This window comes from Macrobrachium nipponense, chromosome 14, assembly GCF_015104395.2.
Source record: "Macrobrachium nipponense isolate FS-2020 chromosome 14, ASM1510439v2, whole genome shotgun sequence".
Lineage (NCBI taxonomy): Eukaryota > Metazoa > Arthropoda > Malacostraca > Decapoda > Palaemonidae > Macrobrachium > Macrobrachium nipponense.
The window spans coordinates 23,960,392-23,980,717 of record NC_087207.1 but is presented as its reverse complement, the minus strand read 5'-3'; the positions used below and the strand labels follow the sequence as shown (position 1 = coordinate 23,980,717).

Below are 20,326 nucleotides of genomic sequence, written 5' to 3'. Positions count from 1 at the left end.
AATTCCACTGATGCTGCCATCATCTTTAACAAAACATGTTTGAGAGAGGGTCTCCTACCTTCAAATAATAATAATAATAATAATGGGTGCTCTGCAATGATATTAATGATAATATATATATTTTGAAATTCATAATGTTAATGACTAGCATTGTGTTTTTATAATAATAAAAATAATAATAATAATAATAATAATAATAATATAATAATAATAATAATAATAATAATAATAATAATAATAATAATAATAATGCTATGAGGTTAATAGCAATAAATACTCGATGATAATCATAACGAATATTGTCAGGTTAATATAAATTATTTTATGAGGATAAAAATAATAATAATAATAATAATAATAATAATAATAATAATAATAATAATAATAATAATAATAATAATAATGGGTGCTCTGCAATGATATTAATGATAATATATATATTTTGAATTCATAATGTTAATGACTAGCATTGTGTTTTTATAATAAAAATAATAATAATAATAATAATAATAATAATAATAATAATAATAATAATAATAATAATAATGCTATGAGGTTAATAACAATAAATATTCGATGATAATCATAACGAATATTGTCAGGTTAATATAAATAATTTTATGAGGATAAAAATAATAATAATAATAATAATAATAATAATAATAATAATAATAATAATAATATATAATAATAATAATAATATAATAATAATAAAATAATAATAATAATAATAATAATAATAATAATAAAATAATGGGTGCTCTGCAATGATATTAATGATAATATATATATTTTGAAATCATAATGTTAATGACAAACATTGTGTTTTTATAATAATAATAATAATAATAATAATAATAATAATAATAATAATAATAATAATAATAATAATAATAATAATAATACTAGTAATAATAATAATAATAATGGGTGCTCTGCAATGATATTAATGATAATATATCTATTTTGAAATTCATAATATGGAATGACTAGCATTGTGTTTTTTTTTATAATAATAATAATAATAATAATAATAATAATAATAATAATAATAATAATACTAATAATAATAATAAATAATAATAATGCTATGAGGTTAATAGCAATAAATACTCGATGATAATCATAACGAATATTGTCAGGTTAATATAAATAATTTTATGAGGATAATAATAATAATATAATAATAATAATAAATAATAATAATAATAATACTAATAATAATAATAATAATAATAATAATAATAATATAATAATAATAATAATAATTTCTCTTGTGGATCTACATTATCGTAAAGATAAGGGAGACATGTGTTATAAGTTTTTATTTTTTTTTTTTTTTTCACGAAAAATTACTTTTATTTTTTTTCCTTGAAATTCACCACTGCATTAGCTGTCTATGCAGGGTTAGATACCCACACGTTTAAATGTACTGGCGTAGCTTAACCTACAAGCATATAGTCACATCATCAAGAATGACGGGGTTAGTGATGAATCAATCACCATCCTCTTTTAGAAGATTTTAAAATACGTCTGTTTTATCAAAGTCCCCTAAATTATACTTTTTAGCCAAGTTCAAAACGCTATCATTATAGTAAATATTCTCCACTCGTTTTTCCCTTCGAACAAAACTTTGAAAGATAACTGAACAATGTAGTTTGATTTAGACGTGAGAGTTGTATGTATGTATGTATGCATGCAAATTATTCCTAATTATCACTACATGACTCAATAAATATAGCGTCCTAAAATCAGCGTTGTATCCATCTCATACTGGCTTAAGTACGAAATAACTAACATACAAATAGTTCTTAAAATATGTGCATAAAAAGCTATCAAAACTTAAATAAAATTTCAATAAGTTCACGCACCAGCAACATAGTACTATTGGAATAACCCAATACAAATGTTTCCTTAATAACCACAATAAAAAAGGCTTCCTAAAATTACGTATGCATAAAAATCTGTCAAAACTTAAATGTAATTTCAATAAGTTCACGCACCAGCATCGTAGTACTATCGGAATAACCCAACACAAAAGCTTCCTAAAATAGTGCATAAAAATCTGTCAAAACATAGACGTAATTTCAAAAAAATTCACACACCAGCTACGTAGTACTATTGGAATAACCCAATACAAATGCTTCCTAAAATACATGTGCATAAAAATGTGTCTAAGCTTAAATATAATTTCAATAAAATCACGCACCAGCAACGTAGTACTATCGGAATAACCGAATACAAATGTTTCCTTAATAACCCCAATAAAAAAAAAAGCTTGCTAAAATACGTGTGCCTAAAAATCTGTCAAAACTTAAATAAAATTTCAATAAAATCACGCTCCAGCAACGTAGTACTATCGGAATAACCAAATACAAATACTTGCTAAAGTACATGTGCATAAAAATCTGTCAAAACTTAAATATATTTCAATAAAATCACGCACCAGCAACGTAGTACTATCGGAATAACCCAGCGAAACTTGAAACAACAAGCGAGGAACACTCACAGTGTAGTATGTGCTATTGCGCCACTTAAGTGCCCAGCCTGCGCCTGCGCGCTATCGGATGCGTCCTTGTCTGTATAAAACCTGGTGACGAGGAGGCAAAACGTTCATTCTCCTCATATCTCCTGTCACGAAGTGATTCGGTGTCACGGAGTGTTAAGATATTTCTCCGACATTAGACGTGAAGATTTTTTTAAGGGACTGAAAGAGGAGGATATTCTGAGGCGTTGCATGAGGAGGATATCTGAAAACACTGCAAGAAGAGGATATTTTGAGATATTGCAAGAGGACGATATTTCTAAGCACTCCAAAAGGAAGATATCTCGAGGCATTGCAAGAGGACGGTATTTCGAGGCACTCCAAGAGGAGGATACTGTGTGGCATCCCAAGGGCCAAATATATCGACTCAAAGGGTCCAGAGAGGATATCTCGACGCAAAAGGAGGATATCCTCAAAAAATCTCGACGAGAAGATAAGGTATCGGCGAAGGCTGAAGGCATTGTCAAGCGTCACGTTCGAGAAGATATATTTTGAGGGATAGCAGACAGAAGATATACGAAAGCTTATTGCACAAAGAAGAAGGCAGTTGAGAAGACTTGGCAAGAGAAAATGTCTCATCTCCTCGGGTCTCCAGATTACGGTAAGTTTTGCAGTCAATCTACCGTTGGTCTTGCAACAAGTTCTTTTTATAGATGCTTATTATGTTTATGTTGACAGTGGAAGTTTTTTTAATTCATCAAAATCCTGAATCCGTCTGACAATCAGATTCCTGTCAAATGAGTTATATCTTTTTTATGTTTTATGTTAACTAAACCGTTTTAAGCATTTAAATCACATATTCTAGACCAAATATATCATCATTTCATGCTAGCCTTTTCGTGAATTTCATGTCATCTGTCCGGTATTATCAAAAGTTATCCAAAACATTTTTCTTAGAAGTGTCAGACGAACTGAGGTAATCCATTTTTTTTTATATGTTTTTGAGTTTTCCAACCAAAGTGACTCAGTTTTATTAATATATATATAGTTATATATATAATATATATATAATATATATATATATATGTATAGTGTATATCGTTTAACGTAAATAGGTTACTGTCTACTTTGTCATGCCTTTCAGTACTTTAATGTTCTTATTAGTTAGAGTAAAGAATAATTGATGAACTCTTCTCTGTAGAACACTGGAAAAGTTTTTAAAAACTATATTAACGCAGACATCCTTTGATATCTGAGACATCAGTTTGATAGAACTTGATAAAAGGATGCCATTTTTTTCCACCAAATTTCTGAGAAAAAATGGGGCTTTCCAAGGTGTTAACTTTATCCAGAAAGTCCCTCTGAATGAGCTCACATCTGAACGTATATATATATATAACTATATATATATATATCTATATATATATATATATATATATATATAACATATATCAAAACTTCAGCTGTCTGTGTTGTCACATTTTCAAATCAAACTTCCTCAGATAATGAGCTCATTCAGAGGCTCTGGGTAACGTCAACATCTTTGAAGCCCCATTTTCTCAGAATTGAGGAAAAAAATGGATCCTTTTTATCAAGTTCTATCAACTGATGTCTCAGATATCTAAAGGATGTCTGGTTAATATATTTAAAAAAACTTTCCAGTGTTCTACAGAGAAGAGTTCCTCAATGAATTCTTTCTCTAACTAATAGAACATTTAAAGTACTGAAAGGCATAACAAAACCAGACGTGAAATATTGGATGGAAACTAGAGCTGAAGAGATACAACACATCCCATTGTGGGAATTTCTTCACATACAAGATATGTGACACGTGGAATAAACTGCCACCAGAAGTTGTAAACAGCAACAGTGTGGAAGAGTTAAAAAGAAAGCTAGACAAAATCATTAGAAGGACACTGTGAATGAACAGTACATAAAACCTGCTCTTAGAGATAAGTGAGCACACGATGTCTCCTCTAAGGATGGGGTAATAAGTTCTTTGAGACATCCTAATCCTTGTAACTCTCTCTCTCTCTTTCTCTCCAGGACGGGCCATTCTGACCGAGTGGGAAAGAACGACTCGCAGACAACTTCCCAAAAAGTACGACCAACCTACACCTTATCCTACCAAGCCCATATTGGTCGCTCCAGTCTTGTACGAAAAGGTCGCCTACAAGCGGGTCTACATGATTGGCGACGGAGATCCTCAGGCTGTCGCCGACAACAGTAGTACGAGCGGTCAATGGAATTGGTTTTAAAACGATCCCCGGAGTCCGATTAAAACGATCCCGGAGTCCGAAGTGACACGCTGTGTTGGAATGGGTAGTAGTAGTAGTAGTAATAGCGCGGTCAAGCCTCTGCAACGGCTCCGTTCGAGCAAGAACTCCATTCTCTGTTGGCAAATTGATGTAGTAGTGATAATAGTACTGAGTGGAATTAAACTTTAAAACTACTCCAGGAATCAGGAGACGGGTTGGTGGTAATAGTGCTATAATTCACATCAACTGTGCATCTGATGTCTAGGCCAGTCCCTTACAACGCTCCTGACTGGCTGTTGATAAGCCAATCACAGAGCTGCAAACTCTGTCTCTCGAGAGAGGTTATATAGGCAGGATGTATGTCTCACCCCTCCTGAGGGATACGTCTTTCAAAGGTATCCTCCAGGAAAGGTGGAACATATATCCTGTGAACTCTCTCGAGAGAGACTGAGAGTTTCCAGGCATGTGATTAGCTTACAAATGGCCAATCAGGAGCGTCGTAAGGGACTGGCTTAGATATCAGATGCACGGTTGATGTGAATCTACTATAGTACTATCAGTGTTAAGCCTTTGCAACGGCTCTGTTCGAGAAAGAACATCACTCTCGGTTGGCAGCTAGATGTAGGACTGTTACAGTAGTATTCCTAATAGTAAATGGAATTGCCTTTGAAACGGCTCCCGGAAGTAGTGGTAGTAATATTGAGGCAAAGCCTTTGCACCGGCTCCATTCGAGCGAGAACTCCTGCCACATTTGGCATCCCGGTGACGGTGTATTGTAACCTCTGGAACGGCTCACACTGGTTGCACGTTTAATCCACAACTACTCAGGAAACACATTTTTAATACTTGCTTCCTTATTCTCCAAAGTATTTTAGGACAGCTTAGCATGATGCATTTCTTAAGCATTTAGAAGAAAGACATAAAAACGATAGATCGTCATGCTTTTTGTGAACAGTAATGGTTAGATGATTCAGTGTACACCAAGGAAGTTACAGCATTCTGCCACCTGATAGCGTATGGTTAGAAAGACTGGCTTTGCAAATCAGTCAGTGTGACTGGACAGTCATGCAAAGAACCAGTCTAAAATACATAGAGTCATGGACTTATTATGACAAGGTCTTTCATATTATAATCTAAGATATATAAGCTCAATGGCTGAATTAGTTCCTGAGGTAGTCCAGTGTTCAAAATAGGGATTGTTATCTCTCTCTCTCTCTCTCTCTCTTTCTTTTTTTCTCTCTCTCTCTCTCTCTCTGACGCTACAGGCGTGGGACCATAATATAGGATAAATACAGGTATAGCCGTAATGATTTACAAGTGCCATAGCAGAAAGTGAAGCTTTTTATATACTGAATTATATTCTTGTAGGAGTAAGTTACTTGGAGAGAGAGAGAGAGAGAGCATCTAAAATAGACATGTTTCTTCAAAAAGACAGATATAGTATTGAAATATGTTATGGATATAATATTATGCATATATATATATATATATATACATATATATATATATATATATATATATATACACATATATATTTGCATATCATTATATAGGTATACTACTATGTAGCCTACCCTTGTATCAACTAAGCATGTATATTAATCTAAGTCAATACTTTTATACTTTGTGATACCTTCTTATGTATACATAATAATATGTATTTATTGTTATAAAAATAGTTCCTTTTGCCAGTTTTTACCGACTCTCTATTTTTGCTTGTCCTCTATGCATTGAATACTAGTCATTATATTTAAATAAAACAATGAAAATCGGAGAAATTGTTTTCATAACCGCCTTGTTTTAGAAGAAAAGTGGCTAATTTACCTAAAATTAGAAAATTAGAAGTGTGTTAATATTGTTATTATTATTCAGACGATAACCTTATTCATATGGAACAAGCTCACAGACTTAAAATTCAAGCTTCCTAAGAAGAAACAAAAGTAATGGGAAATACAGAAAGGGGAGATCAGTTGTTAGAAATCAAAAAAATAATTTAACAAATTAATAAGTACATAGATAAAAATGTAAGTAAGTTATTAAAGGACAAGGCAAATTATTTTAGGGCACAATTGCATTGTATCTTCGTTTGAATGTTTAAAGTTCCAATTGCGCGACTTTCTCTGTAGGGAGACTGTTCCACCGTCCAACGGTGTAAGGAGGGATAAAGGACCTCTGGAACTGTGAAGTTCGACACTGAGGCGCATTCCCTGGACACTGGTGCTGCTGTTCAGCGAATCTGGTCGCTCTCAGCAGGAAAACACGAACTTTTGGAAAATTGACAAACAAGGAACTATCCGTCAGTGGTCCAAGTCATAGCCGGTATAGTAGTAGATTCACATCAACCTTGCATCTGGTGTCTATGCTAGTCCCTTACGACGCTCCTAATTGGCTGTTGATAAGCCAATCACAGGGCTGGAAACTCTCAGTCTCTCTCGAGACGAGTTCACATTGGCAGGATGTATGTTCCACTTATCCTAAAAAATACGTTTTTCACCACTATCCCTCAGGAGATAGAACATGCGTCCTATTTATGTGAACTCTCTAGAGAGACTGAGAGATTCCAGTCCTGCCGCCTGCGATTGGCTTATCAACAGCCAATCAGGAGCGTCTTAAGGGACTGGCCTAGACGTCAAATGCATTGCTGATCTGAATCTACTATAGCTGTAATGTTACGAAACAGAAACCTACCACCACGAACCACTCTGTCTAAATGAGATAGATCTCTGGCAGAAGCAGACATCCACATTGGAGAACAGTAGTCTAGTATAGGAAGCACAAATTACCTAAAACAGGTTGCATTATCACTATTATAAATATATGAGGCTATGTTTATAGGTAGTCGATTGAGACTTCAGGAATCTATTATAATAATAATGTAATTATTAATTATATTGTTTATTTGTATGGAAGGAAAACTGACAGAAAATTAAATAATTAATTCAAGTTTTAAAGAAATAAACAGCTAAAGTAAATTATACATGATCGGAACATCACTCATGAAATGGGGAATGCTGAGAGGGGGCCCGGTACAAAGAAAGCCACCCAAACTACTACTGTTCTCTAATGAACACCATTTTCTTTGAAAACTTGAATATCAAGTCGATTGCCCCTATAGGCTTGTTCTTCCACATTAATAGGATTCATCTAGAAAAATAACTATTTACAAGACCTTGTATTTGTCTCACATTCGCTATAAAACCCAAGAATTCGGTTCAGTTCAGCTTATAACGTTTGGAAATACGAATTCTTCTATTTTCATTCAACTTATTACGTCTTGGCAACTGTGTCATATGCTATCGGTGACGTTTCATGACGTCATCTTTTGATAGGCCGATATCAAGTGACGTCTCGTTCATGTGGACCTTATGGTGAAAATTGATATTATATATACTATTTCATAGTAATCGTTGTTTATGAATGAACGAAACCTAAATCTAGTATTACATGTCATTTACTAAATTCAGCAAATTGTGGAGTAAATATAACCTTCATGTGAGGTTACTAACCAGTTTACCATCAATGTAAGGAGCCATTTCGCTTAGTACATCTCTCTGTAGTATATTCACGTCTATGTGACTAAGAAAGACTCTCTCTCTCTCTCTCTCTCTCTCTCTCTCTCTCTCTCTCTCTCTCTCTCTCTCTCTCGAAAGCTAAACACTTAGCAACTCCCACATAGATACATTGGGAGATGATTCTTAGTAACAAATACGTGAGAGTTTGTAAAAACAGATGAATCTGGCATCAATTTCGAGAACAGCGAGCCTACTGTTCTGCACTTAGCTTACTTCAGATTTGCATGGATATATGTAATTATTAGTTATTCCATTCCATTACACAAAACTACGTGAAAAAAACTGAAGAGCGACCAAGAGAATTAAGACTTATTGAAGTATAAATACATGTGAAACCGAATGACTTCCAAGGAGGTTGATGACTTCCATTTTCTAAAGGCAATCACAAATAAAGAAAACGGAGTACCATTTCCAAAAACTTAGGTATGCCCTCCTGCCTCTATCAAAATAGTGGAAAATATAGTGTAAGCCTAGAAAAATATTAGGAAATATGTCCCTTGGGCAATCGAACGATAGTCAGAGAGAGAGAGAGAGAGAGAGAGAGAGAGAGAGAGAGAGAGAGAGAGAGAATATATGATTAAAACTCGGCCGGAGCTCTCGAAGCGTGGCATCCAATCCAAAGGGTAAAGGGGTCAGTTCGCTTTCTATAAACTTTCCCTTCCGGTCACTCATGCGTGTAGAAAGAAAGCGTTTCGTTTCATTTCGCTGTTTTTCTAATTTCTTAACCTTTTCTTGAGACGTCCATAGGGACAGAGCAACTAAAAGAAAAAAAATATTTGATTAGGAAATCTGTAGACCTAGATGGTATTCGCCTCTTTCATTTTCTCTCACATAGCTTTCTTTCTGATTAAGTTTCTTTACTGCAATGCTTTCGTAGGTGTTTTTCCTGTCTTCATCTCATCTGCATGTCCCGTAACTTTCTCTTACTGGGTATTACGTTCACAAAATGTTTACGTCTTTACTCTGCTGTCTGCTCTGAACGAACATGAATGCTAATATCACAATGACGTATGACGCATTTAAAACTTCTCTTTTTCTTACCCTAGACCGTCTAGACCGATGCTTTACTGCGGAGGAGTCGAGTTGGAGACTACTTTTTTGTTTACTTGTTCTAGAACGCCCAGACAAACAACTACCTCAGGGTAGTCTAGTAGAGAGGTAGTAGTCATCCGATTCATCGACAGACAGGTCTTGTAGGTGGGTCCAGAGCATCTCGGCAAAAAGCAAAAGTGAAATTTGAATTCCGAGCCTCTGGCAGCCATGGCCAATCCCGTTGAAGACGGTCGAGGCTTGCATAGGTGCCAAATGCTATTATGCTCAATATTTTTTTTTCCAGTGATGTAATGCCATTTTATACGATTTAAACGCATCTTTATTAAATTGTATCTTCTTCAGTGTAAAATAAGAATTAAGGCGTATCGTAGAGCAGCTCTGATCTACGCGCGCACGCGCGCGAATAAATTAAGTTCTCGAACACAACCCACGCACGATTGCATACATAGTACAAACGCATCTCTCTCTCTCTTTCTCTCATCTGTACTCTTAAAATTCTCCGCCACCCCCAACATTACACCTTCCCCACCAACCCCAACACACGAGGAGGGAGACAGGGAGTCAAGGAAGGAGGTTGTTCAGCCAGATTACTTTGCGGTTTGCTTCCGTAACGGTGTCATATTGTTGTCTCTCGTCCTGAATAGCGCCAAACCGTTTTGCTTCCTCTAAAGTGAATTCGGGACCGTTTCGTCTTATATCTCTTACTTGGAAGTGAAGGAATACTTATACACAGAACTGCTAAGTGAGATCCGTCCAGGAATACTTTATAAGGTTAGTTCTAAGTGAGGAACTGTAAGAAGTAATAAAAAAAAAAGTTAGGATTCAGACAGATGACTGAATGTCGTAGGTATCGTTCAGTGTAAGAAGAAAATGTGTTGGTGAGAAAACAGAATAACAAATGAATAGAGGGCATAACAAGCAAAGAAAACAAGTGTACTAAACATTATAATTATTATAGTGGTCATGATGACTAGCAAAATTACTTAGGACCACATAATGTATCTTCTATGTTGTGCCATATGAACATTAGGTAGTCAAGTTATTTTCTTAACCATTTATAAAAGAAATCCAAAAATTGTTGGAGGTTAATAAGGATATATATATATATATATATATATATATATATATATATATATATATATATATAATTGAAGTTTTTATATATTAATTTCCGCTCACGTTCCCGATATCCAAATTTATAATCAGAATCCTTTAGTTTATGGTCGGTTGGTATGACAGCGTCCAGAGGTCTATAGCGGGCATTTAATTCCTGTAAAACCACTTTCCTTCTAACTCTGCTTTCCAAAGATAATGATTTTTGTTATTATTTGTGTATCATAATGATATCTATTTCTGCAGTGTGATGCAATTTAAATGTTATTTAACTGTATATACACACATATGTATATGTATATGCATATATATATATATATATATATATATATATATATATATATATATATATATATAAAATGATTGTGAAATATATTTTTCTGTTTAAACGGAATTCAGTCTGATAAAAGGAGCCCATAAAAACGCTAAAAGGTAGAAAGTTAATGTTATATATTTCGGAAACCAACTGTCTCCCTCTATAGGCATTCTATGGGTTCCTTTTATTATTATTATTATTATTATTATTATTATTATTATTATTATTATTATTATTATTATTATATATATATATATATATATATATATATATATATATATATATATTACTATACATATATATATATATATATATATATATATATATATATATATATATATTTAGAGAGAGAGAGAGAGAGCTTACATTCCCCTCCCCCCAACCCCTACAGATCAAGGGGAAGCCGACCACCTCCAGCTATGAACCTAGATCCAGGCATCGTCTGCTACCAACATTGCCAAGGGCGCCTCTTCGCTTTCTCGCTGCCGGCGGCCTGCCCGCTCTGTAGGGTCAGTCTGGAGAGCGAACCCCTCCGGATCCCCCCCTTCAGGTAGGTCCTGCTGCAGATGCCCTAAATTTGTCACTTTTTTTATAGATTTCATTTTCGTGCATTGTTCTTTACGTTTTTCTGTTACATATCGTTGTTTCTTGTTTAATTCTTCTTCGGAACTCTTTTGTTTTCTTCTTCCTCTGTATTTGATTTTCCTGTTGCTGTATTTCGTTTTCCTTTCTCTATATTTCATTTTCTTTTTACCATATTTCATTTTCTCACATATATTTAATTTTCATTCTTCTATATTCAATTTTCCTTCTATATTTCTTTTTTTCTCAAAAAATTCGTTTTCCTCCCTCTACATTTGATGTTCCTCCCACTGAATTTCATTTCCCTTTCAATATATTTAATTTTCCTCCTACTAAATTTCATTTCCCTTTCAATTCATTTAATTTTCCTCCCACTAAATCTAATTTTCCTTTCAATCTATTTAATTTTCCTCCTACTAAATTTAATTTCCCTTTCAATATATTTAATTTTCCTCCCACTAAATTTAATTTTCCTTTCAATATATTTAATTTTCCTCCTACTAAATTTAATTTTCCTTTGAATACATTTAATTTCCTCCTACTAAATTTCATTTTCCTTTCAATACATTTAATTTTCCTCCCACTAAATTTAATTTTCCTTTCAATCTATTTAATTTTCCTCCTACTAAATTTCATTTCCCTTTCAATATATTTAATTTTCCTCCCACTAAATTTCATTTTCCTTTCAATATATTTAATTTTCCTCCTACTAAATTTCATTTTCCTTTGAATACATTAATTTTCCTCCCACTAAATTTCATTTTCCTTTCAATCTATTTAATTTTCCTCCTACTAAATTTCATTTCCCTTTCAATCTATTTAATTTTCCTCCTACTAAATTTAATTTTCCTTTCATTCTATTTAATTTTCCTCCTACTAAATTTCATTTCCCTTTCAATATATTTTAAATTTTCTCCCACCTAATTTCATTTTCCTTTCAGTATTTTTAGTTAATTTAATATTTAATTTTCCATTTTTCTCCGAATACTAAATTTATTTCATTTTCCTTTGAAATACATTAATTTTCCCCCTACTAAATTTCTTTTCCTTTCTACTAAATTAATTTTACTTTGAATACATTTAATTCCTCATACTAAATTTCATTTTCCTTTCAATACCATTTAATTCCTCCCACGAAATAATTGTCACTTTCAATCTATTTAATTTTCCTCCTACTAAATTCATTTCCCTTTCATACCAATATTTTAATTTTCACTACGCCCACTAAATCTTTAATTTTCCTTTCAATCCTATTTAATTTTCCTCCCTACTAAAAATTTATTTCCCTTTCAATATAATTTTTTTTTTTTTTTTTTTTTTAATTTTCCTCCACTAAATTTCATTTTCCTTTCAATATATTTAATTTTTTTCCGCTCCTAAATAATCCTTTGAATAACATTTAAAATTTCTCCTTTCAATCTATTAATTTCCTCCTACTAAATTTAATTTTTCCTTTCATTCTATTTAATTTTCTCCTATAAATTTCATTTCCCTTTTCCACCTATTTAAGTTTTCCCCTTTCAATTTCTAAATTTCATTTTTTCCGGAATATTTAAATTTTACAATTATTTTCCTTTAAATGTTTCCTTTTTTCCCCCTACTAAATTTCATTTTCCTTTTGAATCATTTAAATTTTGTTCCACCTAAATTCATTTCCCTTTCAATCATTAATTTTCCCCTACTAAAATTTCAATTTTCCTTTCAATCCTATTTAATTTTCCTCCTTCAAATTTATTTTCCCTTTCTTTCAATCTATTTAATTTTTCTCCTACTAAATTCAATTTTCCTTTCATTCTATTTAATTTTCCTCCTACTAAATTTCATTTCCCTTTCAATATATTAATTTCCTCCAACTAAAATTCATTTCTGTGAATACATTAATTTTCCTCCACTAAATTTCATTCACTTGCAATATATGTATTTTCCTCCTACTAAATTCATCTGCCCTTTCAATATATTTAATTTTCCTCCTACTAAATTTCATTTCCCTTTCAATTTATTTAATTTTATTCCTACAAATTTAATTTTCCTTTGAATACATTTAATTTTCCTCCTACTAAATTTCATTTCCCTTTCAATCTATTTAATTATCCTCCTACTAAATTTCATTTCACTTTCACTATATTTAATTTTCCTCCTATATTTTGTGTTCCTCCTTCTATACTTGTATTTCGTTTTCCTCCCGCTACATTTCATTTTCCTCCTATTGTATTTCATTTTCTTTACACTATATTGAATTTTCCTCCTACTACATTTCATTTTCCTTTCAACACATTTAATTTTCCTCCTACTACATTTCATTTTCCTTTCAATACATTTAATTTTCCTCCTACTACATTTCATTTTTCTTTCAATACATTTAATTTTCCTCTACTAGATTTCATTTTCCTTCCAATATTATATATATATATATATATATATATATATATATATATATATATATATATGTGTGTGTGTGTGTGTGTGTGTGTGTGTGTGTGTGAGTGTGTGTGTGTGTGTGAGAGAGAGAGAGAGAGAGAGAGAGAGAGAATTATCAGTCCCCATTTTCTAATCTCAGCCTCTCTCTCTTTCCCTCAGGCTGCCCTACCCCTTCGTCAGAGCTTCTCAGTCGCCGTGTTCGCTCGTCATCAAACCAACCAAGGGAGACTTCTTGCAGTAAGTCCGTTTTCTGCCTTTCGTAAGAACCACTTGAACAGCGCTACAGGCTATCTTTACGGAATCTGATAGTTTCGATGCTTCCAGCCTGGAAGGCTATTATCTGTCCTGGAAGAAGTTCCAGGACAGATAGCCTTCCATCCTCAATGTTTTAGAAGATTTTATATGATTTTAATGGCAAATTCTATCGGTAAATCAGTATTGTGACATTTGGCAAAGTCAAAATTAGATTCATTCGTGATCAATATATATTCTGAAACAATTGCATCATCTTTATAGCTTTTCAAGAAATTTGAAATCGTATTTCAATATCAGGTCTACATTGCTTTTAAATATCTTTATAGCCAAAGTAAGGGCATTTATTCTAGCATTGAAAACCACATTCAAACCTTCTTCTTCTTCTTCTGCTCTTCTCAAAGAACTCGGATTACACCTTATCCTAATGTTTTATTCCACTGAAATGGGTCATCTACCAAGCTGTTAGTATTGAATAATATCTCTCTCTCTCCAGAGTTACTGAACTGTCAGGTTAGGTTCAAGCGGCTGGAGATTGTGAACCTGAGAGTCAGTTATTTTGTGTTAATCTGTAACTCCAATTTCGCCTCCTTCATTGAAATCCGGCATCTTTTACTGTCTTCGTTGTTTCCAGGAGCCTATACCATCGAATTAGACAAAGCAACAGAAGCGAATCTATCCATGTTATTAGCTTTCCTTTGTGAGGTTAAGTTCGAGTTTGTCTCATTTCCAGTTTCCTTTGTCCATAAGTTTATTATTATTCGCACGAAACAAGCGAACCAAAGGGCCCACTGACTTGAAATTCAGGTTTCCAGTGTTACTCTCAACCTCCCACCGCAGACCTTACACTGCAGTGGTAACTGATCGTGAAACAGAGCCAGTGATTTTCCAACCCACTTGAGGAGGCGCGAACCCGCAATAATTGAGCGGCATGCCACGACATACATAAAGCTATTTAGGATAAGATTTAACAAAACTGGAATCCAGTCGGTCTATTCAAATATTGATGAATATTGTAAAAAGGACACAATGCAGCTAAAATTTGCGAAGAATATGAAAGAGAGAACATAAGAGAAAATTTTGAATTGAGAGAATAGGAGAAGAGGCAGTGTAGTAGATGGGAGAGAAGAAGAGGGGGATGGAATAATGGCGCAATACGTTGATCTTTATGCCACTTGCCAAATGTCAAGGTCCTTCCTAGTCGCCACAAGAGCCGTTACAAAGTTTTATGCCTCATAATAGTAGTAGTTGTAGTAGTATTAGGCATACAACTCTGGAACGGCTCCATTTATATACAGTATGCAAAAGATAGGAGGGCGATATTGATACTATTTTCTTTTCATGAAAATGATGAGAGATTTTTATATATTTCAGGCAGCTCTATTGAAATTTTGGGCTATCATATTCTGTCTTACTCTATATACTTCTCACAAAAATAATTTATTATGAATATCAGTTATTCACGAATCATTACAATTCAGAATGACCATCTGGACCTGGCCAGCTCAGTTTCCCAATTTTTGGCCTAAAATGCTATGCATTCACCAACTAACAATATAGTAGTAGTACCAGGCAGGATTTGCCTTTAAAACAGCTCACAAGCTCGTCCCGTTTGCTTTACGTTGTTCTTGTTCAAGTATACTTTCTCTGTGCTTACCATATGTTCTTAATTCCTTCCTATTTTCAATTCGTCTCTTTAATTAAACAGAGTAAACGGCGACATAAGAATCAGTAATGTTCTACTATAGAAGATTCACATCACGTGCATCTGATATCTAGGCCAGTCCCTTACGACGCTCCTGATTGGCTGTTAATAAACCAGTCACAGGGTTGGAAACTCTCAGTCTCTTTAAAGAGTTCACATGGGTAGGATCTATGTTCTACCTCTCCTGAGAGATACGTCTCTCAAAAGTATCCCTCGGGAGAGGTGGAACACAGATCCTACCCATGTGAACTCTCGAGAGAGACTGAGAGTTTCCAGCCTTGTGATTGTCTTATCAGGAGCGTCGTAAGGGACTGGCCTAGACATCAGATGCACGGTTGATGTGAATCTACTATAGCTACTAGCCAATTAGTTAGGAAGCGAATAGCATCTGCTAACTATCAGGTTCTAAGTGATGCTGTGAGAATTCCTGATCACTTCCCGAATTCGTTAGATAAAACAGATCCATAAGAACATGGGCTGTATTCTTAGCAACCTAAAACAGTTGCATGAAACATATCTTTCGATTTTTAACTCAATAACAAATTTTAATTAATAAGTTGATGGCGTTTGTTTAAAGACTTTACATTCGATTTTGTTACATAAAGTCCCAAGAACAGCGGCTGTAATTTTGCAACCTGATACAGCCAAGGTTCTTGGGAACTTGTTTTCTATAACTCAATTTTAAGTAATAAGTTGAAGGTGGTTGTTTAAAGAATTCGCATAAAATATGTCAGATAAAAACAAATACCCAAGAACATTGTCTACATTTCTAGCAACCTACACCATTTCGCGTAACATAAACTCCCTAACTTTCTCCTCCTCCTCCTCCTCCTCCAAGTGACTACAAGAGCACGCACGACCTCCACATCGGGGTGACAGACAGCGAAGGTCGAGTCTTCGAGTACGAGCAGGAGGGACTCCATTCCGACTACACCTCCTCCTGGAGCCAGTGCCTGGCGATTCCCATCATAACCGATTCCTCCAACCGCCTGGACCCCGTCTGGCAGGAATACTGGGACTTCACTCTCAACACGCTTGCCAAGGACCCCGTCTGGTGCGAGGAGAGGTGAGTTGGAATTTTAGGTCAGAGGTCAGTTGGAACTGGAATTTTAGGTCAGAGGTCAGTTGGAATTGGAATTTTAGGTCAGAGGTCAGTTGGAAGTGGAATGGGAATTTTAGGTCAGAGGTCAGTTGGAATTGAAATTTTAGGTCAGAGGTCAGTTGGAATTTTATGTCAGAGGTCAGCTGGAATTGGAATTTTAGGTCAGAGGTCAGTTGGAATTGGAATTCTAGGTCAGTTGGAATTGGAATTTTAGGTCAGAGGTCAGTTGGAAGTGGAATGGGAATTTTAGGTCAGAGGTCAGTTGGAATTGAAATTTTAGGTCAGAGGTCAGTTGGAATTTTATGTCAGAGGTCAGCTGGAATTGGAATTTTAGGTCAGAAGTCAGTTGGAATTGGAATTGGAATTTTAGGTCAGAGGTCAGTTGGAATTAGAAATTTAGGTAAGAGTTCAGTTGGAACTGGAATTTTAGGTCAGAGGTCAGTTGGAATTGAAATTTTAGGTCAGAGGTCAGTTGAAATTTTATGTCAGAGGTCAGCTGGAATTGGAATTTTAGTTCAGAAGTCAGTTGGAATTGGAATTGGAATTTTAGGTCAGAGGTCAGTTGGAATTAGAAATTTAGGTAAGAGTTCAGTTGGAACTGGAATTTTAGGTCAGAGGTGAGTTGGAATTGGCATTTTATATCAGAGGTCAATTGGAATTGGAATTTAGATCAGAGATCAGTTGGAATTGGAATTTTAGGTCAGAGGTCAGTTGGAATTGGAATGGGATTTATAGGTCCGAGGTCAGTTGGAATTAGAATGGGATTTTAGGTCAGAGATCAGTTGGAATTGGAATGGGATTTTAGGTTAGAGGTCTGTTGTAATTGGAATGGGATTTTAGGTCAGAGATCAGTTGGAATTGGGATTGAAATTTTAGGTCAGGGGTCATTTGGAATTGGAAATGGAATTTTAGATTGAAGAAAGAGAATATGAACTATTAATTCATGAATAGTTCTTCATTATACATTTTTCAAAACGTGTTCAAAGAAGTTGTCTGTCATGCTAACCAACCAGTAACTCACACTCCCCCCACCTTGATCCCTGGCAGGTACGACGAGACGTCGTTCAACTGTTACTCCTTCGTCGTGGAATTCCTCCAGCGCCTCGCTCCTCCGGGACTGGAGGTGAAGACCCTGAGCAAGACGTCCCTCTGCAGTCAGCTCTTCCTGCCCTACACCATCCCAGCAGCCAAGTACATCTCGCTGTACCGGTCCCTCCTGAAGGAGAAAGTGGTCCCCGTCCAGAGCTCATAGATTGTGGGGCCTCGAGATCCCACACAGGAATGAAAGAAGTCTTCCATCTCTGGTTGAAATAGCTCCCTTAAAAGAAGCCAGATCTCCTACTTAAATAAGGAAGAAGAAGAAGAAGAAGAAGAAGAAGAAGAAGAAGAAGAAGAAGAAGAAGAAGAAGAAGAAGAAGAAGAACTTGCAGAAATGACAGACGTTCTCCTCCATCGCTAGTTGGGCTCGAAACTCCTCTGGTCGGGGAACTTATAGAGAAAGATATTTGTAGAGAATGCTGAATGTTTTCAGAGCAAATTACTATAGTTCTTTAATTTAGACGTGGCAGAGATGAGACGTGGGAGAGAAGTGATATTTTATTTTTTTTTTTTGTCTCTTAGGCTGTTAAACAAAAAAGAAAATAAAACTATCTTCATTTTTCACCTGAAGCGAGATATTTATCTTCCTGACCTATATTGTATATTGTAGGTCTAGATATTAAGATGTCATAGTGTTTATATATATATATATATATAGATATATATATATATATATAATATAGATGTATATATATATATATATATATATATATATATATATATATATATATATATAATGACCATGTGGTACTTCCACTGACAACTTTTTCTGGTTACCTTTTTTTTAATCAAACATCTAAGCTCCCAAAATTGAAAAATTATTTATAACCTTTCGTTTCCCTTTCTATACCACACCATCGAAGACCCGTTTTCTATCACCATCTCTTACACTATCCTCTCCTTAGTCGCTTCGATTTGACAATATAATCACAATCGTTGCACAACACTCCCTGCTGATAAGGAGTGATATAGATAAATAATTTCATATCAGACATAAACTCCATTTTGTATAATGTAAGTTTAGCTCTACAACGAGTCTCTCAGAATATATCAGTAATTTTGTATATTTACTTTTTTTCTACAGCATTAAAATAATATCTCGTGTTTGATATATTTTTAAAAAGACTAGTATTAAAGTATTATACGTTATTTTGTTTTTGTTATTGTAGTTATACCTTTAAGAATAATGCAGGAGGCCAGCGAAGAAAACAAGAGAAGAAGAATTATTTGTCTATGACATTAGGCATATAAGTGCTCGCTCATCTACGGCTCTCTGTATGGATCCTGCTCAAGTCATACATTTGGTTTCTGATCGTAGTGGGGGTGGGACCTGGCCAGTCCGTCTGCACTCTTCTTCCTTCAGAAAAACCGATGTAACTCCACTTACAACACTTGGCAATAGCAACAGCAGGAACCCGGTAGAGGGGTAATGCAGACGCAGTCAGTACACCTCACTCGATGCTCTACGGGCAGTACTTGCAGGCACGGTCTAGTTGCAGCTTCCCGTCGGCCCCTAGTTACATCCTCTTTCATTCCTTAACTGCACTTCCACTCATATTCTCTTTCTTCCATCTTACTTTCTACCCTCTCCTAATAACTGTTTCGTATTGCAATTGCAAGGTTTTCCTCCTGCTTGGCTAGACATTTCCAAACTTTTTACTGTCACTCTGTCTCCTTTTCAGCGCTGAATGGCCATATAGGCCCCCATCTTACTAATTGTTGTAGTTATTGTTTGATTATCATTATTATGAGTCCTTGTTACCGAGAGCTCATGCTCTCAAGAGAAGTAAAATTTACTGAATAAACGGAAGCGTTTAAGATGAATAATCATTATCACTGATTTAAGCCATATCATACAAATATTCAACGAAAATTTGTCTGTCAACAATAAGTTTTTTCACGAAGATCGTGTTCAAAAAGATGGCAAACCGCTAAGTTTGTTAATCAACCCTTGAAAGATTTTAAAAACACGGATACCCATTGCATATGCAAATGGAAAATGATGGATGTCATAGAATTGGTAAGTAATCAAGTGAAAGAACTTAACGAACGAGAATTATCGCATTGCAGACATACTAATATAATAGTAAACAAATCTCTGCGAAATTTACCGTTGACAATTTAAACATCCAAACTTGTTTTAAACATTCATAGAGAATTTAATCTTATTTTACGGTATAAAGCAAGCACAAAAAAACAATAATACCATAGCATTTCATATCGTACCAGATATTCGTATCGGGCCAGTTACAATTCTGCAAGAATTGAAATCAAATCTTTCTTGCTTAATTGAATTGCTTTAGCTACAGGTGCGGCGTTTCTTTTTCTACCTCTTCCCCGAGGGTACGCTCATCGAAGCATGGCGAGAGGTG

General features: G+C 34.5%; 1 protein-coding gene across 2 annotated transcripts; it reads left to right on the top strand.

The window, feature by feature from the left end:
• The first annotated feature begins 9,372 nt into the window (after positions 1 to 9,372).
• On the top strand, positions 9,373 to 18,612 carry LOC135226389 (MKRN2 opposite strand protein-like). Of its 2 annotated transcripts, none has more exons than XM_064265868.1 (5): positions 9,373 to 9,512; positions 11,189 to 11,347; positions 13,957 to 14,034; positions 16,593 to 16,820; positions 17,904 to 18,612. In XM_064265868.1, exons 2-5 carry the CDS (start codon positions 11,217 to 11,219, stop codon positions 18,106 to 18,108), a joined length of 642 nt encoding a protein of 213 aa, XP_064121938.1. In that variant the 5' UTR covers positions 9,373 to 9,512; positions 11,189 to 11,216; the 3' UTR covers positions 18,109 to 18,612. The 2 variants fall into 2 exon arrangements, with proteins under 2 accessions (XP_064121938.1, XP_064121937.1); XM_064265867.1 differs by lacking the exon at positions 9,373 to 9,512 and adding an exon at positions 9,807 to 10,139 and having other exon boundaries at positions 17,904 to 18,611.
• The last annotated feature ends 1,714 nt before the right edge of the window (positions 18,613 to 20,326 follow it).

Bases quoted from the DNA above. Each gene is read 5' to 3' on its own strand.
- LOC135226389 (XM_064265868.1), top strand. From the start codon at position 11,217: ATGAACCTAGATCCAGGCATCGTCTGCTACCAACATTGCCAAGGGCGC. The intron at 11,348-13,956 runs GTAGGTCCTGCT...TCTTTCCCTCAG, and splicing joins CTCCGGATCCCCCCCTTCAG to GCTGCCCTACCCCTTCGTCA. The intron at 14,035-16,592 runs GTAAGTCCGTTT...TCCTCCTCCAAG, and splicing joins ACCAAGGGAGACTTCTTGCA to TGACTACAAGAGCACGCACG.